Source organism: Apis mellifera, linkage group LG7 (genome assembly GCF_003254395.2).
Source record: "Apis mellifera strain DH4 linkage group LG7, Amel_HAv3.1, whole genome shotgun sequence".
NCBI lineage: Eukaryota > Metazoa > Arthropoda > Insecta > Hymenoptera > Apidae > Apis > Apis mellifera.
This window is the reverse complement of record NC_037644.1, coordinates 4,703,110-4,722,699: the sequence shown is the minus strand read 5'-3', so window position 1 is coordinate 4,722,699 and position 19,590 is coordinate 4,703,110. Positions and strand designations below refer to the sequence as shown.

Here is a 19,590-nt window from a genome sequence, read left to right as displayed (position 1 = left end):
AATAAAAAAATGTGATTATTAGTACATAGCATATAAGCAAGATGTCACTGTAATAGAATAAAATAGAAAAATGACACTGTTAATAATTTACTGCGAATATTTCGTTTAAATTTTTCGTGCATAGTGTTTATGAAAAACATATGAAAAAATATAAATTATAAATAACTTACAAAAATAGTTCTAAGTTTTCAATATTAATATAATGACTATAAATTTTTTTTTTGTCTGAAACAAATCTTAAAATTATTAAAAAAAAGAAAAAAATTATATATCTCATTATAATAATTATATGTATAACCTATATATATTTGAAAGTAACATAAAAATATGTTTTCATCAAAAAATAATGTGAAATCAACATTATTTTGTGGGCCTCAGGAATTAAATAAATCATTTATGTTTGAGGTAAATAAAAATGTGAAGCAAAAAATATAAACATTATAATCTTTTATAAGAAATAATTAAAATTTAAAATGAAATTTAACAATTTGAAATAAATAATGGAATTAGCATTGCATAAATATGAAATAAATTTTTGTATTCATTAGATTTAAAATATTGATTAACTTTATACAGAATATTTACAGAATTTAATAATTAATTTTTTTTTATATTAATCAAAAATTTAAAAAGATTAAAAATGAGATTAAAAATGAATTATTAAATATAACAATTATTTAAAAATTTAAAAATTATTTATAAATATATAATTTATAAAAAAATATTAATATCGATATATTATTATCAATATATCAAGATATAATGACATTACATGCAATTTGTTTTTTAATTTTTTGAATATTATAAAAATTTTATTAAGAATATTATTGGTCAACATTAATGGCTAGCATTGATTTTGATAGAAATATTATATATTTCCGAAATCTCATTTTGCTTTATAGACAGCAATTTATTGGGCCGAGGAAGGACGCCGCGTTGTTTACATTACACCAACACCGTTGGAGAGATTACCGGCAATCTGTCATGATAGATGTAATCCAGCACCTGCAGCTTTCAAGCTTATGAGATTTATGTAAGCGGAATACTTTTCTTATGGCGCTTCTATATTTATTGATCTTGGAATTTTTCATTAAAAAGAATATTTATATTTAATTTAATTTTCATTTAATTAAACTAAATCGCTTATTTTTAAATTAATTTGTTTATTTTTAAATTTCAATAGAATTTATAGTTTTTTTGTTTTTTGAAAAGATAATCATCATTTTCAATATTATTTTATTTTTTGAAGACTGTTAATAATTATTTTAAGCTAGAAATTAAAATTAAATTTATTTTATGTATATTAATTAACAATAAATAAATAGTTAATATCGAGCAATATTATTGTATTATACAATAATAATATATAAATTCAAATACTTTATTTGATATTGGAAACAATTGACTAATGAACATTAGTTATTTTATATATAATTATATGCAACAAATATTGACATTCTGTATGCATAAATACATGCGTTGTTTATAAATTAGTATCATATTTTCAAAAAAAGCTTTATTAAACAAGAGGTATATACGTAGATCATTCTGTAGAATGTTTCTCATTCTTGGTATATATAGTGATATCTTGATATATATAGTGAATTACAATGAAATATGTAATATATTATAGCACAATATAATATATTATAATATATTATACAGCACATCAGTTTGAATAAATCTTGAATAATTTTTTTTTAGATTATCATTATAATTTGCAAAAAAAAAAATATATATAAAATTAATAAAACAAATTTTATATATAAATCTTTATATATAATCTATTTTAACAAATTATTTTTATTATATATACATTTGATCATGTTAAAACTATCTTTATTTATATTCTTTTTTTTAAATTATTTAACAAGCATTATATTTTTTAATTGTATATGCAAAATTACGATCATGATTCAAAATTATAAAACTAAAATATATAAAATATATAAAATATATAAAATTACTTAAAACTAAATCGAATTAATTAATTATATAAAAAAGAAGTTTCAAATAAAAGTTATTTGAAGAAAATATTTATAATAAATAAACTAAAATATATATATAATATATATATATAAAATATATTATTTTTCGTAATTTTTTTTAAATTTTTGTTTTTATAGAATGACAAATTGAATCGATTAATCATGTATCGTCTATGTTTATTTTCAAAAAAAAAATTATATTTTTAAAACTATTCATATTTTATATGACAACATATTTTTTTTTAATTAAAAATTTTAAAAATATTTATATTTATAAAACTTATAACTTTTAAAAATTTCTAAATACAATTTTAAGTGATTCATCTTATAGTATTAATATATTCATGAGAAATTTTTAGGGTGATCGATTTTATAGATTATATATTATAAATAAACAAAAATTGATTGATATGAATCTATATGTATAGTGCAAAAGTTTCCGGTCAGATAATTTTTCAATTTTTTTCCAAAAAAAAAAGTCTTAAGAAATTTTAATTAATATCAATATAAAAATATATTGCGTAAAAGAATATTGTAAAATAAATCAACACTATTCATTATTTTTCATATATATTTATTTGAAAAATATGTATATTAGCGTGTTCAGAACTTCTTGAGCAGTATATTTAAGCAAATAAATAATGCTTGTTTTTCATTGTGTAACAATTTTATGATATATTATTTATGTATTATAGTTAATATTTTCATATCTTGCAGCAATTACAACTAATAGTATAATCGATTCAATTTGCAGCAATTACAACTAATAGTATTAATCGATTCAATTTGTCATTCTATAAAAACATAAAAATTTAAAAAAAATTACGAAAAATAATATATTTTATATATATATATATATATATATATATATATATATATATATATATATATTAGTATAGCAATAAGGCATAGATTTAATTAATCGAATATATATATAATAATATAATATAATATCGTATAATATTTTCCATTCTTTTATTAAATTTAAAAAAAATTTATATTATTAGAATTTTTATGATTTTTTTTATTCGACATTTCTCTCTTCAAAGATATTTTATTGGATTTAAGTTTGCAAATTAAGAAAACCAATCTTGTATTTCAGACAATTATCTTTTTACAATTTTCTTTTTCTTTTAATATTTTCAATGCATCGTTTAGAATCGTTGTTTTGTTGAAAGTACCATTTTTCTTTCAGAAAATCATATGGTAATATGAATTTTTAAAATTTTTTTATATATGATATCATTTATGATATCCTCAATTTTTATAAGAGGATTCCTTAAATAGAAAAAGTTTTTCATAATACTAACCATAATACTTCCTTCATCATGTTTAACATATTAGTGTTTGATACTTAGTATTATTTCTTGTGGTAACTGGATGTCGTATATAATATTTTCTATTGCTTTCAAAAAAAATTGAATTTAAATTCATCTGAGTAAAGTACTGTTTTCCATTTTTCTACAGTCCAATTATAATATTTTTTGATAAACTATTTTATTTTTTTTATTAATTTATGATTTTTTAATATTAACTCTGCCAATTAATTTTGCATTTCGTGTAATCTTCTTGTTACTATACTTTTATAAATATTAGCAATGTTCTCTATTTGTAATTCAGCTGCGATATTAGTAGTTATTTTCTTTGTAGTAACTTGTTTCTTTATAAATAATTTTTGTTTTATAATTTTATGTCAATTCTTTTAATGATGTTTTAGAATCTTCTATTTTAGGCGATCTTTTATACTATATCTTGCGCAATATCTATTAATTTTATTACTTATTACATATTTTCCAATTGATAATATTGAAGCAATTTTACGAGATGACTTTTCCTTTAAAAACAATTTTAATAATTTTGTGTACTTCAAATATCTTTGGAAATTCATATTTGCAACTTAGTGACTAATTATCAGTTGAAGCAATAATGCTATGTAATATTTAAATATTTATTGATCTTTATAAGTACAATAAACAAATAAAATCTTTATAAGTACAAATAACACTTATAATAGATTTATAATAAGAATTAACTGAAAACTTTTAAACACAATTAATCTATATATTCTTCAAATAAACATATGAACAATAAATAACATTAATTTATTTTATAATATTCTTTTAATATGCTTTTATATATTAATAAAAATTTCTAGCTTATATATAGCATTATAGTATTATCTATATTATCGTATAAATTATTGCAATTTAAATAATTTAGTTCGATCAAGGATACTTCAAACATTAAAAGCAAAATATCTCAAATTCTGACATTCTTTTGATTTTGAAAATAACATACATTTTAAAAAATATAGTTTAGATCCCAACTTATATAATCTATTGGCAGAAATCTTGTTAAGTTGTATAATCGTTTAATAACATTGTATACGAATTTTTTTTCATTTATTCTTATTCATTGAGAGAGATAATGATCTCTTCTCTTTTATTGAAATTGATCTAATCTTTAATGAACATTAAAGTGACATAATATTAATTTCTAATCAATAAATTGTTAAAATGAAAGTCGTATTGTATTGATATTTCTGGACATAATTTCACTAAATTTTCATATATTTAATAAACTATATAATATGAATTGTATATTTAATTGATTCAATTGTTTATCTATTTGTATAATATCTCAATAGAAATATAAATATTAAATAAAATAATTTACGAAACTTAAAATCATTTTTCAAAATAACAATTTATCTGTGTGTTTTATGTTTTTTTTGAGACTTTTGAATATAAAAAAAAATTTTGACTTTGAAAATCAAGATCATTTTTGCGACAAAAATTTATTATATTCATTATCATTTTTTATATCTAGAAAATTATATTAGGAGCTACGACACTTATTTTCTTTATACATTTTTCACTTGAAAAACGAAATTTAATAAAATATTTTCCATATTCATACAAGTAAATGTATATATATAATTATTTACAAATATATTATATTCATATTTATAGATTCAACATTCACGGTTAATCACGGAAAAATGTTCAAAAAATTTGTGTTAAAATATTATTATTTATATTTATTATTATATATAAAATATTATTATTATTTTATTATATATTATTATATATTTTATCTATATTAAATATTTCTGTAGATTTGACATTATAATAAAATGAATAATCAAATTAATTAAAATTTCATATAAATTATGTGAAATTTTAATTAAATTAATTATTGATGCAATATATAATAAATATTTATTTAATAAATAAAATATTACCATAGTTATGTATAACTATGTAACATTACATAATAATGTATCTAGGTATAGTTATATAAATATTATTTGTGAATGGTCTTAGAATCTCTTGTAAATACAAAGATTGTATTATATTGTATATATGTATTGTAATATATATTAATAAAATAGATATCTATTTTATTCACAATTAACATAATGAAATACACATGTACAATTCTACATTAATTTAAAATATTTAATTGAATAAATTTTTTTTATAATTTCTATTAAATAATTTATAGTTGATATTAATTTTTAAATTCGATGAAGATAGATTAAAATTTAGAATAAAAAAATAGATTATTTATTCGAATAAAATATTATGTAAAATAATAAGTAATAAAATAATAAGTCTTATTATGAAATTGAATGCAAAATATATGGAAATTAATATCATAGGTATTTGGAGAATTACGAATCCTTCATAGAACGAATGATTGAGTTGCACACCTTTGCCAGTTTACCATCTGTTCTTTTAATCGATGACTTTGACGCCTATATCAATGATTATAAAGAAAGTGAAATATCACAAGATCTTCATATCGCCAGAATATGTTCTTTGATTTTTGATACAATGAATTCTTGTGCACGAATTCTAAAAATCAATGTAAGTAACGATATAACTTGATCAAATAAAGAAAAAATATTTATTTATGTTTAAATACATTTATATTATTATTTTATATTTACAAAAAAATATAAAAAAAATTTATTTAAAGAGAAAAAAAATTTATTTTCTTTCTTTATATGTATTATGGCATTATTTGCTTCAGGTATATATATGCGCCTGGTCTTTTTCTGGAATGAACGATATTTGTACATATACAATATATTTTGTTAATGTTTGGAATGTGACGAATGAAGAAGAAAGTAATACCATATTTTTACAAAAATACTTGCAGAAAACTTTTACAGAACAATGTCCATCGTATAGATATTGCAAACTTGAAGATGGAACCAGAGTGTTAAAACAAATTCTATACGAATCTATGATTTTTGATAGAAATTAATTTTTAGATCATTATCAGATCATATCAATATTCATACTTAAATCAGATATTAAAATATTAAAAAAATATATATATGATACATAGAACATATTATATTATATAAGTAAAAAAAATTTTAATATGCATAAATTGAATAGATAGATAGATTGAATAGATTGTTAAAATAAACATAGAAAATTCAATCGTTTCCAAGATATAATCATTTTTGTATTAGTATGAATTGACTTATCAATTATATTAATATTATGATTGACTTGTCGATGATTATAGAAGATATTCATTCATTTCATATGTTCCATTTTCACATATACTTGATATTTTTTCTTTGCGAATTTTTTCGAAAATTCCAAATTTTTATCGAATTATTTCATAAAGTTGTTAGATTCGATTTTTTTAAATTATTTATTAATTAATGAATTTTATAATGAATTTTTGTTCATTTATTATTCTGTTATTAAGTATATATGAAAATATAAAAACATTCAAAAAGTAGTTTATATAAACATTAAAAAAAATATTTTATACCATAATATATAAAAGCCAGCAATTAATAAATTAATTATGTTAGTAAATTAATAAAAAAAATAAAAAAAAATAATCATCTTGAAAACAATTAAATTTTTATATCTTTTCTGATTTCTCTTTACTTTACTTATTTAGTATGATGTATCATTTGAATTTTGAAATCTTTTTTTAATACATACATTTTTAAAAATTCTTTAAATATCCAAATATATTTTCAAATATAAATGAATTTATACAAAGAATTAATATATTTTTAATATATTTTAGGATATTTTTAAAAAATAGATTCTAGAAATCAAAACAAATACAAAAATTAATATACAAAAATAACGAATTTTATTTATTAAATTATAAATAATTTAATTTCGCATTAGATGAAGCGAGACGAAAACAATAGCAATATATCAGAGTGATTTTATTCTATTTTCGTTTCGCTTCAATTAAATCTCACTAATAATTAAATCTCAATCGATATTTTTATATACTAATTTTTGTTCTGATTTTTAAAATTTTCCAAAAGTGTTTCGTAAATGTATTAATATCTTATATTTATACTTATATGTATTACTTTCTATGTACATATATATATATATATATATATATATATATTTATTTATATAAGAGAGAAAAAGTAATATTATAATTATTAATATATATAGAAGAAATGATATAAAAATAATATATTATTTTTATAATATCGATTATTTTGAAATATTGAATGTATTAAAGAATATATTAAGGAAAAATAAATGATTATGTTAAAGAACTTTATTATTATTATTTATATTATAATTATCTTTAATTAGTTTATTGTTTTATTTGTTTCATTTATTTTATTCGAAAATTTTATTTAAATAATTAATGTTTTAATATAATTTCAAATATTTTAACGATGATATATTTGATATTATTATTATTGTTTGTTATAATTCAAAAAAAAAAAATAATATTTTAATGAAGATGGTTTATGTTATATTGCATTATATAGCTCTTTATTATCGTTATGCTGTTTCAATCTGTCTTTGTCTTATTTCATCTAACATAAATTTTAATACTTATTTATAATATAATTCAATAAATAAGTCTTAACTGACATTTTTTATATTAACTTTTCTGTTTGTTTTTATTTCTAGATCGATTCAAAATTGAGTTATTAAAGATATGCGAACTTTATTAGTTATATTTTATATAAGTAAGGAATACAAAAATATACGAATTTTTGTTTGTGTTTCCTAATATCTAAAAGTCTAACTTCGTGTTCTTAAAATGCATTAAAGATTTAAGCTTGCTGATAATTCGTTTCATTTTTGTTTACATACTTCATATAAATCTTAATTTAAAGAATATCATGAAATTGTAATAATTAGCTCCATACTATTTCATTTTTAAATTCATTTAAATTATATTTATATCTTTGTATTATAATAGATTTTTATAGATTTTTAATAAACTTTGTATTATAATTTATACATAAATATATTTTAATAGTAATTTTACTAACTATTAGAATTATTAGAATTTATTATCTTTAATAGATAATAATTCTACTATTATAAAAATCTATATTTTTATAAATAGAATTTTAATTGATTTAATTAAAAATTGCGGATTGATTTTCTTACAAACATTATTTTTCAAGAAATATTATTACAAACTATAGTAACTATATTAACTGACAAAAAAGATATTTATATTTATTGAAGTATTAATATATTATATAATTCTTCTGTTCGATTAAATAAAAAATTCTCATATTTTTTCCAATCGATTCGAAATAATCTGAAAGAGACAGATAGACTTATGAAAATGAATTTTTCACAGCAAAGAAAAAATGAAAACTTAGAAGCACCGTTATCGTAAACAATAAGAAAATTCTAATAAAAAGACAATTTTTTCTTTAATTACACGAATAAAGAAATATTAATAATATCATCAAATGAATAACAATTAAAATATATTAAAATATAATTTAATTATTATAATAAATTATATTATTTTATATTTATATTACAATAAATTTAATTAATTATAAATTTAGAATCAATTACAAGTTGGTGAAAATATATAAGTAGACATTTTTGGATCATGAAGAGAAAAAGAAAGAAAAAGAAAAAGAAGAATAGAAAGATAATTACGAAACAGAAATTTCAGGATAACTTATATTAATAGAATTTTATATATCGCGAATGGACCGACTCTCCGTGGATTCAGGATCAACTAGACAACGGTAAACCACCGTTGGTTCGTTGTCATGATGAAGAGCAAGAAAGAGATAAAAGAATAGTGGAGAAGGGACGAGCATGGTAAGAAAGAGGGAAAGAAAGATGAGAAAAGAGAGAAAAAGCGAGAGGAAAGATTGCATACCTGAGTGAACAGGTGTGCCGGAGTGGACGACGAGTAAGTTGCTGTCCAACCGACGGCGGCTTGGCTAACGAACAGCCTGTTAAGTCCCTTCGTGCCCGAAGAACAGGGACGCAATCACTTTACCAATTTCAGAATTCGCAACCGCTTGGAATTCCAGTAAAGAAAGTAAAATCTCTCTGAAATCATTCAGGATTGCTAACGATTGATTATTACTTTAAATCAAATGTTAAATCACGTTACTTTAAATCCTTCGTTCAGAGATCGAATCAGAGATCGTAAAATTCATAAAAATGGAAGATTAATATTATTTGTTGAACATTTTTTTTGACTAAATGTTATTTTAATAAATTTTTAGGAATAAATTTCTTTTAAAATATATAAATTTTCTAAAATATAATAAGTATCAAGCGCATTATACTTTTAAAATCTATATTTATTTATATAAAATTTGTTTCTATTGTAAAATAATTAAAATATTTATTTAAAATTTATATGTCTCAAATCTTTTCATTTGCATATTTTTTAATATTAGACAATTTCTAAAAACTTTCCACTTGTAAAAAAAAAAGATTACTTTTAAAGTTCTTTTAAGAATTTGTTGTCATGTTTAAAATTAATTATCAATGTTTACATCTAAATGATTTATTTAAAATCTAAATGATAAAAATTTTTAAATGATTTATTTGACTTAATGATTTAATAATAATGTTTTAAAAGAAAATTGTAAATATAGAAAGATTTCTGTCTCCTTGGTTACTTCAGACACGATACTATAATTGCACTCACGATCGTTCCCACTTTCTCCATTGAACCAAGTATATTCGAACATCAATAACTATTCTGAATACATTTATCAATTTTATTTTAAATTATCTGCTTTTTTAAATTCTTAAATTAATTTCGTTTTTAAGAATTAATAATTTTTTTTTAATATAATGAAATAATAATGTATTCTTATTTCTTATTTAATATTATTTATTTCTTGCATAATATGCATACATCAATAAAAAAAATTAAGAAATTTTAAAGAATTGAGAATAAACGAAAAAATAAGAATTATTTTTCGTGTTAGTTTTGTAGTTTATTAGAAAGAAGAAGAAAGAAAATTGTCATTAAAATAAAAGAAAGAACAAGAATTATTTTTCATGTTTTATATAAATAATTATTTTTTACGAAAATATATATAATATGAAGTAGTTAGTAAAATTATATAAAGATAATTATATATTACATAATATAACATAAATATATTATAATATATATAAAGATAATCGCAAATCTTATGACTAAATTATATTCACGAGTATGTAGGAAGCTGAGCAATTGAGAGTTATTATCTCACTTGTTACGCCTACCAAAAGAACGAGTTCAATCGGAGAGTTCGATCGTTCTGGTCGATTAACTGTCATTGTGTTTACTTGTCTTGAACAGGTGTCTTGAAGATAGATATTGTCTATGTGCAAAAATATTAGAAATTATTGATGGAATAACAAGCATAATCATAAGTTTAAATCTGAATTTATATTTTAATTTTATAACTTATTTTTATAATTTTATGTTGTGTCTATAAGTGAATGAAATAGGTATATTTATGTATTGTTTTATATTATAAATTATAAATGGCAACTATAAATATTATATATGTTATATATATTCTATAAAAAATGTTTTATATTCTATAAAAAAATTATTACGATTTGTAACAAATAATAAAGAACAATTAATAAAATTTAATATAATGGATGTTTTTATATATGCAAAGAATTCATAAATATTGTGAAATTAGGATTTTTAAATATGTATATAAAATTATTATTCTATCATTATATTGAATCAAATTATTATTTATATAATATATATTATTATTTTATAATACACACACACACATTTTATTATATTCATTTTTATATTCTTCTTAATTAAATAAAAAACCTAAATTAAATAGTAGATTCTATAATAAATTAATAAATTTTACAATGAATTTAAAAAGCATTTACATTTATTAACGGTTAAATTATATTAAATTAATCAAGAAAATATAATAATATAAAAATTAAAATGTAATGTGAAAAATAAATTCGAAAGGATGGCAACATTATTTTCTAATGTCTTTTCTGATCTTCAGATATTTTATAGAATTTGAAAAGAACAAATTAGAAGAGGATGAAAATGTGAATTATGAATACGAAAAGAATAAATTAGATTTTCGATTTGAATTTCGATTTAAATCAAAGAATTTAAGGAATGTCAATAGCTACAGGTGTGTGTCCATTTCTAAACGTTCGTACAATCCGCACCCTCTCACACCCTTCTGTGCCGGCCGGTCAGTCGCTGTTAAAAGCTACATTCCATCGACCAAACAACCAGTTCTGAATCGAATTCTGGACGGCTTATGAATCTTCAATCACATAGGATTATATATATATATATATATTTAAGTATATATATTGGATTACATATTACATTATAATATATTGTATATATTATATAATATAATAAAACTTCTAATAAAGAGTTTTTACAAAAAATTAAAGATATTGTTCTTGATTTTTTATAATTATATTTAATCGATTGTTATTATTATAGTTGTATTTAATCTATAAATAAATAATAATTAAGATTTTTATATATAATTATATTATAAATGACACATCATTAAAAATAAAATTAGTTTATTTTTATTGTTATCTGTCAGACAGTGAAGTAGTATTAAGAGAAATATAAAGTAAATACCAATAAAAAAAATTTCTGATGAGATTAAAATGTGATAAAAAAAAGATAAAAATAAACATTATTGCATAAATATTTTTTTTCCAATAAAAAATAAAAAGATAAAATTAATTTTTTGTTTGTTAAAAATATAATAAATAATTAAGTATATCTATAAAATAATTAAATAGTAAACTTTTTTAAAATATATTTTTATTTAACATATTTAAATTCTTAAAGAATATATCTTGCATCACACTATTTAAAATAGACCATAATTTAATAAGCTGTTTTACTAAATGTTTTCCTTTTAATGATACATTACAAAAATATTAGATTTCATAGTATTTATAAATCTTATTAAAATAATCTTTTGAATAATATATCTTTCTAACAGAATTTAGCTTTTCATATTCGAACCAAGAAATAAAATTATAAGAAAATTATCTGAATAGCTGAAATAAATTAAATAATTATTGAAATAAATGATCTTGTAATTCCTTGAAGTAGTTAACGAGCGATGAAGAACTTGGACACAAAATCCTCATCACTTTTTAACCATCGAAATTCCATAGTGACAAAGAGGAGTGTAATATACAGAACTGCAACGGAGAGTCTGCCATCGGTTACCGAGACAGGCTGCTCCAGCAAACGAGCAAGTGCCAGTTGCTCGACGGCAGTTGCCACGGCTGGACATACATTTGCGTTCTTTTGTGAAAGTGCATGCAATTTACCCTCATTGTCGTTCTTTAAAAGAAAATCAAAGATCTATATTAATTACGGAAAACGAAAGTGATAAAAAGATCTAACAAGATTGTGAAAACACTTCGAAGAAAAGAAACGCAAATAGAAAAAAGAAGAAAGGAAAAAAGATCATGAAAAAGAAGATACCATGTGCTAGGAACAGTGAGTATATTGAGTGACGTGCGTGTTACGTATCAAACTAGTGGCTTTGGTCCTTCGACCCTCGAGGACGTACCACCAACTGAGGATATAATGATGATTCCAATGATACGCGTTGCCATCCTTCTATTCGTCTTCGTTCATTTCAATGCCGCCATAAATACCATCACTATGGCTAAGGTAAATAATTGGATGTTTCTTAATTTAAAGATTTTTTGGAATATTTTGAAATATTGATATTTATTATAATCTGAATTAGATTTTATTTTTTTTTTTTAAATAGTTAATGTTTAGAGAAGAATTAGTGAAATTTCTTAAAAATAAATTATTTTATAAATAGAGTTAAAATCTATTTTGCTCGAGTATAATTTCTCTTTATTGCATTATTTAAGACAATAGAAAATACTTTCTAGAAATTCTGAAAATTTTGTATAAATTTTTTTATAAAATAAATTAAATTTTATTTTTGTTAAATTTATAAATCTATATTATAAAATTTATAAAAAATTTGTTAAATTTATTAAGTTAAATTAAAAATTTAGCTAGGTTGATTAAAAAGTCAATTCAATACTAAAATATTATTTTACATTTATTTTATATTTTATAAAGTATTGAATTAAATGAATTTCAATATTTTTATTTTTAATATACTAATACTTCTGTTAAATTTAAACAGGCAATGTAGCATGCAGATGTAATTATTTATGGAGAGTCAGTTAAATTGTCTACTGTATTTAAAAAGTATTCGACATAATTGATTTGATAATTAAGGCAAATGATAACTATGAAATATAGATGAAAATAGTATTTTTAACAATGAAAGGAAATTTTTTTTTACAATTGTTTAATTCGATAAAAAAAATTATTAGCACTCAATGTGCGAATACAAGCGTTCTACAGCTTTTTAAGTATTCCGCCATGCGATACAAATAGTCTTTTGTTTGTCCCAGGCAAAGAAGAAAGGTAAATAGCAGTAATATCCGACGCTCGATTAGAGATCCGACAATGTAATATTTTTTTTTAATTTAATTATAAATACGCGATATCAAGGCTCTGACTCTGTTTCTGTTTTTCTATCTTTATTTCATTCTCTCTCCCTATTTCTTTCTTTCTTTAATGTTAATGATCAATCGAGAAACTCTGACCAGTATTATACTCGTTGTTAACTTAATTATGTGGAGCACCCGATAACTTACTGCTTTTACATTCAGTGGAATGATATATGATAATTTTGATTTCTTATTACGAAATTTTATTGCATTATACTAATTTTCTCTCTCTCTCTCTCTCTCTCTCTCTCTCTCTCTCTCTCTCTTTCTCTCACTCACTCACTCACTCACTCACTCACTCACTCACTCATTCTTTCTCTCTCACTCACTTATACTCACATACACGCACACACACGCGCACACACACGCACGCACGCACATTCATTTACTTACTCATTTATTCATTCTTTTTCTCTCTGATTTTCTTTTTCTTTCTCTCACTTTTTTCTCTCCGACTTTCTTTTTCTTTCTCTTTCATAATTCCAAGAAGGATTTTAAAACGATAATTTTTTCCACGAAATAGTAATGTTCTTTATCAGTGCATGGTAATATATTTGGAACCTCAAATTATTACGGTAAAATTTTTATATTGCATGTATATGATATATCATTAATTTAATTAAAATGTTTATTTTAAAAACAATAATATTTTGATATTTAGAAATTTCTTATAGTATTCTTATAATACTAATTATTAGATTATAAGCAATGTGATATTTCTGAGTGATGTGTGATAAACTGAGTTTAAAATATACGAATAATATATTTTTGTAAAAAACGCGTAAAAAAACTGATACAAAATTATTAAATTATTCTAGAATTAATCAATTATTAGTTTTTCATTTGTATTATAATTTTTCTGTGATTAATATGAATTAATTTCACTTTTATTTTTTATAAAACGTGTGTTTCGCATATATATATATATTATTATATATATATATATATATTATTTAATATATATATATATAATAAATATATAATATATATATATAATATATATAATATATATATATATATATATTAAATAATATATATATATATATATAATATAATATAATATATTTCATATAAAAAATTTAATAAATATATTTATTAGAAATGAAATATATTGAAAATATATTATAAGATAAAAATTTTCAAAATTTTAATTTATACTATTATTCTGTTCAATAATAATCAATTTATTAAAATATTAAATAAATATTATAATATGATATTACAGTAATATTTTTAATTAAGATTTAAAATACATATTTAATTTGAAAATTTTATTTTATATATTTATAATTTTTCAAAGAATTATTCATAAAAAAATAAATCTTGAAAAAATATTAGAATACAAATTATGGCAATTAATTTTTAAAATAAAATTTAGAATAGAAATCAAGTAATTAATTTCTAGATTAAAATCCATAATAGAAATCATGACAACTAATCAATTTTCACAGCGATATTGTTGTAACACTCACATAGATGATTTACGATGGCAATCATTAAAAAGAATCGTATTTATTTATGTCGCGACTATTCATTTCTTCGTTATCGAATTAATTATGATAAAAATAATAGTGTCGAACATCTTATTCTTTTTTTATATTACCAGTTTATTTGTAAACTATTATTTGTAAACATGTTTTCTTCTAAATCATAAAGAAAGAAATAAGCTTCAGTATAAAAATAGAAATAGTATAATTTTTCATTTCAACTTTACAGGATAATTATATATAAGTATTATTATATATAAGCTTTTAATTATTTTCCTAACAATTAAACAAAATGGAAAATATTGCATATTTATGTTTCATTGTCATTCGTAAAAATGTTACTCGTGTTATTTTTGAAAATATATTTTAATATATTTTAATATTTTAATATGTATATGTTTAATATATATATGTTTCACATACTTTATAATTTAAAAAATGATGTTAATATAGCAAATTAACGATGTTAATAAACCGCGAATATTTTATAGTTGGATAGTAGATTTATACTTGATGGTTTTGTCGTTCTGTTTGTTCTGTTTCTTGGATTATTTCTCCGCCAGTCTTTCTTGATATATCGAGAAAATGTTTATATTCTTTACAAAGCGCACTATTCGCGTTTTGTGTTTGTATTCTCTTGTATTATATTTTATGTGATATTTTATTCTATATGATTAATTATAATTTTTAATTCTATTTTATATACAAAAATTTATACAAATACAAATTTTTCTTAATTAATAAAAATTTTTTATAATTATACGGAATATATTATTATATATTTTAATTCATAATAATTAATATATTATCTATTATTTATTTGTTAGAAAATAAAATAAAGGAAAAAGACATTATCGTTATTGAAATATTTATAGTTATATTATAATCTTAATAATAATATAAATTTATCATAAACGTTGCTAAACAGCGTTATTTTATTTATTTTATAATTATACGAAATTTATTTTACTTTCTTCTTCTTTATTTATTTTTTTCTTTTATTTATTATAAATTTTATTTTATTATTCAAAAATTATTTATTTTATAAAGTTCATATTGGTTAAATTAAAAAAAATGAAAAATATATATATATATACTCAAAAATAAAATTTAATTATTATTAGCTAGCATCGTGGATTATTTATTTTGTGTTTTTTAAAAAATCATTGACTTTTCGATAAAAAAAAATATATTCAAAAATAATATATAAATATAATATATATATAATATATATATATATATATATATATATATATATATATATAATATAATTTTTTTTTCGTGTTCTCGAAATAATATATATAGATACAGATTTATTATTCAATGGAATTCATACATAAATATATATATTTAGCATTCAAACAACATTTTTTTAATTTTTTTTTTCAATTTTTTCATTTCGACTTTACATATTTCTAATAAGTATCCATAAATATATTATTTTTTTCTATTTCATATTGTTCTCATTTTGATTGATTTATTTCATATTGATTGATTTTCATATATACTTAAATCATTAAACAATAATATTGTCAATACAAATTTCGCTTAATAAAAGTCATTTATTTAGAAATTCCATTATTAATAATTATTCGTAAACTTTTTTTTTTATTTTTCCATATCTTTTTATTAAATATTTCGAAAAATAATATTGTATATTTTGAGAATGATTGTAAAATTTTTTAATAAAAAAATTTTTTATTTATAATAGACATTAACAAAATAATCTAATTAATTAATGGACAATTATTAAAATATTTTCTTTAAAATTTTTTGTTGATATAATTTTTTTATTTAAAATAAATATATGAAAAAAAAATTAATAAAAAAACATGAAAGAGTGAATAAAACAAGAAACATTAAATGTATTAATTAAAAATATGAAAATTGAAAACATTTTTATTTAAGATATCATATAATCATAAAATTAAAATATCGCTGTAGTTGTATTAGTACCATTAAAAATATTAGTTATTATTATATGAATATTAATACATAATATATTACTTATGCATATAGTAATTGTACATACTATAATTATTTATTTATTATATCCATTTGTTAAGATATTTATTTTTCTTTATATCCATAAAAATTTTTGTTTTTTATTTTCTAAAAGAGTGTATTTTATCTCTTTCATGAATTAATTGCATAACGAAGTAATATTCATATTAATTTTTTAATTTAATTTTTATGAATAATAAAATCATAATATTATATTTTTCTTAAGTCATATAAATATATATTTTTCATAATTTATAATATGTAACATAATTTATATTATATAATTATTATATTAATATAATTTATATTAATATAATCTATATCAAATTATTATTAAATTTATATTAAATTTAAAATATAAAAAAGCAAAAAATAAATTTAAAAACAAATATAATTATTTTATTAAAAAATAAAATATAATCTTAAAACAACATTAATTAAAATATTTCAATTAACAACAAAATTAAAAAATCTACAATTAAAATATTATTAAAACCAAATATTTTAATAATATTTTAGATTTATCAATTAAAAAGATATATTTTTATTCGTAACTTTCTGATGTGTTCCTTTTATAAATATGTATGTTAATAAAATTGGAAATATACTTCATACATTTATTTAATATATTAAAGAAATTACTTAATGTTTTATATCGTTATCCTAGATTAGATGTAGCTAATTACATGTAATAATTAAGAAATGTGTTAAATTAAAAGACATTTCAAGAAAACACAAAATTTTAGTTGGAAATAAATTTCTATTAATTTATTAAATTGATTTCGTATACTTGATATGATGTATAATTTGATATATATATAAATATTATAAAACAAATATACAATCTCTATAATCAAAATGTTTTTTTTAATATATATCTATTTTTATCATCTTTCTTTTATTACTATTTTATAAAAGTTACGTATATTTTATCTCTACATTCATAAATATATTGAAATAAAAAAAAAATACTTTTTATTTTAAATAATAATATGCAAATAATCAATGAATATCATAATATTATAATATTAATATTATAATATATAATATTAATTATAATATTATACTCAGAAATAATTAATATTATATATTATAATATATAATATTAATTATAATATTATACTCAGAAATAATTTTTCATTATGTTCATTATTTAAATCTTTAGAATTACATTTTAATTATGAACAAATCTTTTTAATACTAAATTTTTTAATTTAATACTAAATAATACTAAAAACATAATAATAATATCATTATTAAATAATCACAATTATAAAGTATTTTTTTAAGATTAAAAATAATAATATATCGTTATTAATATGTCATTAACAATATCATTAATTCTCAATAACATTCTTACTATATCATGCTGTCATTAATATTTAATACAACATTAAATTTGTTATAAAACATTTCGCATTAATAATTTTTGCATTCCATTATTTATTAATATTATAAATTGATACTATTTATTAAGATAAAAAAAAAACTAGATTCATGATTAAAACTTATATTATATTATTTTCAATCAGTTTTTTATTCATAATATAGAACATGATTATATATGATGATATAGCGAAAATGATTTCTCTATCATAACTAATTATGTTTTATACTGTTCCCATTCCATTGGCTATGAATTTAACTTATTAACATGGAATGTATGTAAATCGAACACGAATTTTGTGTCACATTTTTATAATAATTTTTTAAAACTGAGATAAAAAATCGATCTAGATAGCTAATTTCGAAAAATACACATATGTGTTATTACATGTGTTATAAATGCAATAATGTGTTATTAGTAATTTAGGGATGTTAATAGGAATGAGAGACAGCAATTTTTACTTCCAAGTATATTTAATTCAATTATAAATTTTATTATAAAAAAATTTTATAAAATGAAGATTCTAATAGAGAAGTAATACAAGAATATTTTTTTCCGAAATCATATTATATTAATAGCATGTATATTGTTCTAATTATAATCAATATTTTTTTTAAATGATATTTGTTTCAAAATAATATCAATAATCTTAATCAGATATCACTTCAACTTTGTTTTTTCAATTTTATATAATATATATGTATTTATTTTATTTTATAATATATTTTTAATAAATAAATAATATTTATATTTTCAAAAATTTAAAACATAACAAAACAGAATAATTTTAAAAAATTATAATATTAAAAATATTAAATATTAAATATAAAATATTAAAAAATATTTAACAAATATTTGACAATATATATAATATATATAATATTTTTAATAAAATATAA

The 19,590-nt window shown here is 18.7% G+C and overlaps 2 protein-coding genes across 4 annotated transcripts in view; both read left to right on the top strand.

Annotated features, from left to right (window-relative positions):
* The first annotated feature begins 249 nt into the window (after window positions 1-249).
* On the top strand, window positions 250-6,411 carry LOC100578020. The gene is made up of 4 exons (XM_006572151.3): window positions 250-405; window positions 903-1,033; window positions 5,653-5,860; window positions 6,027-6,411. The coding sequence occupies exons 1-4, from the start codon at window positions 328-330 to the stop codon at window positions 6,261-6,263; spliced, it is 654 nt and encodes a 217-aa protein (XP_006572214.2). The 5' UTR covers window positions 250-327; the 3' UTR covers window positions 6,264-6,411.
* A 6,105-nt stretch (window positions 6,412-12,516) lies between these two features.
* The window catches only part of LOC411502 (SPARC-related modular calcium-binding protein 1), a 37,155-nt gene continuing 30,081 nt past the window's right edge, over window positions 12,517-19,590 (top strand). For 2 of the 3 annotated variants that reach the window (XM_026441603.1, XM_026441605.1), the window contains exon 1: window positions 12,858-12,944. In XM_026441603.1, coding sequence (XP_026297388.1) covers window positions 12,858-12,944 — 87 coding nt within the window. Of the gene's footprint in view, window positions 12,945-19,590 lie in introns of all 3 variants that reach the window. The other variant, XM_026441604.1, reaches the window with a different exon arrangement.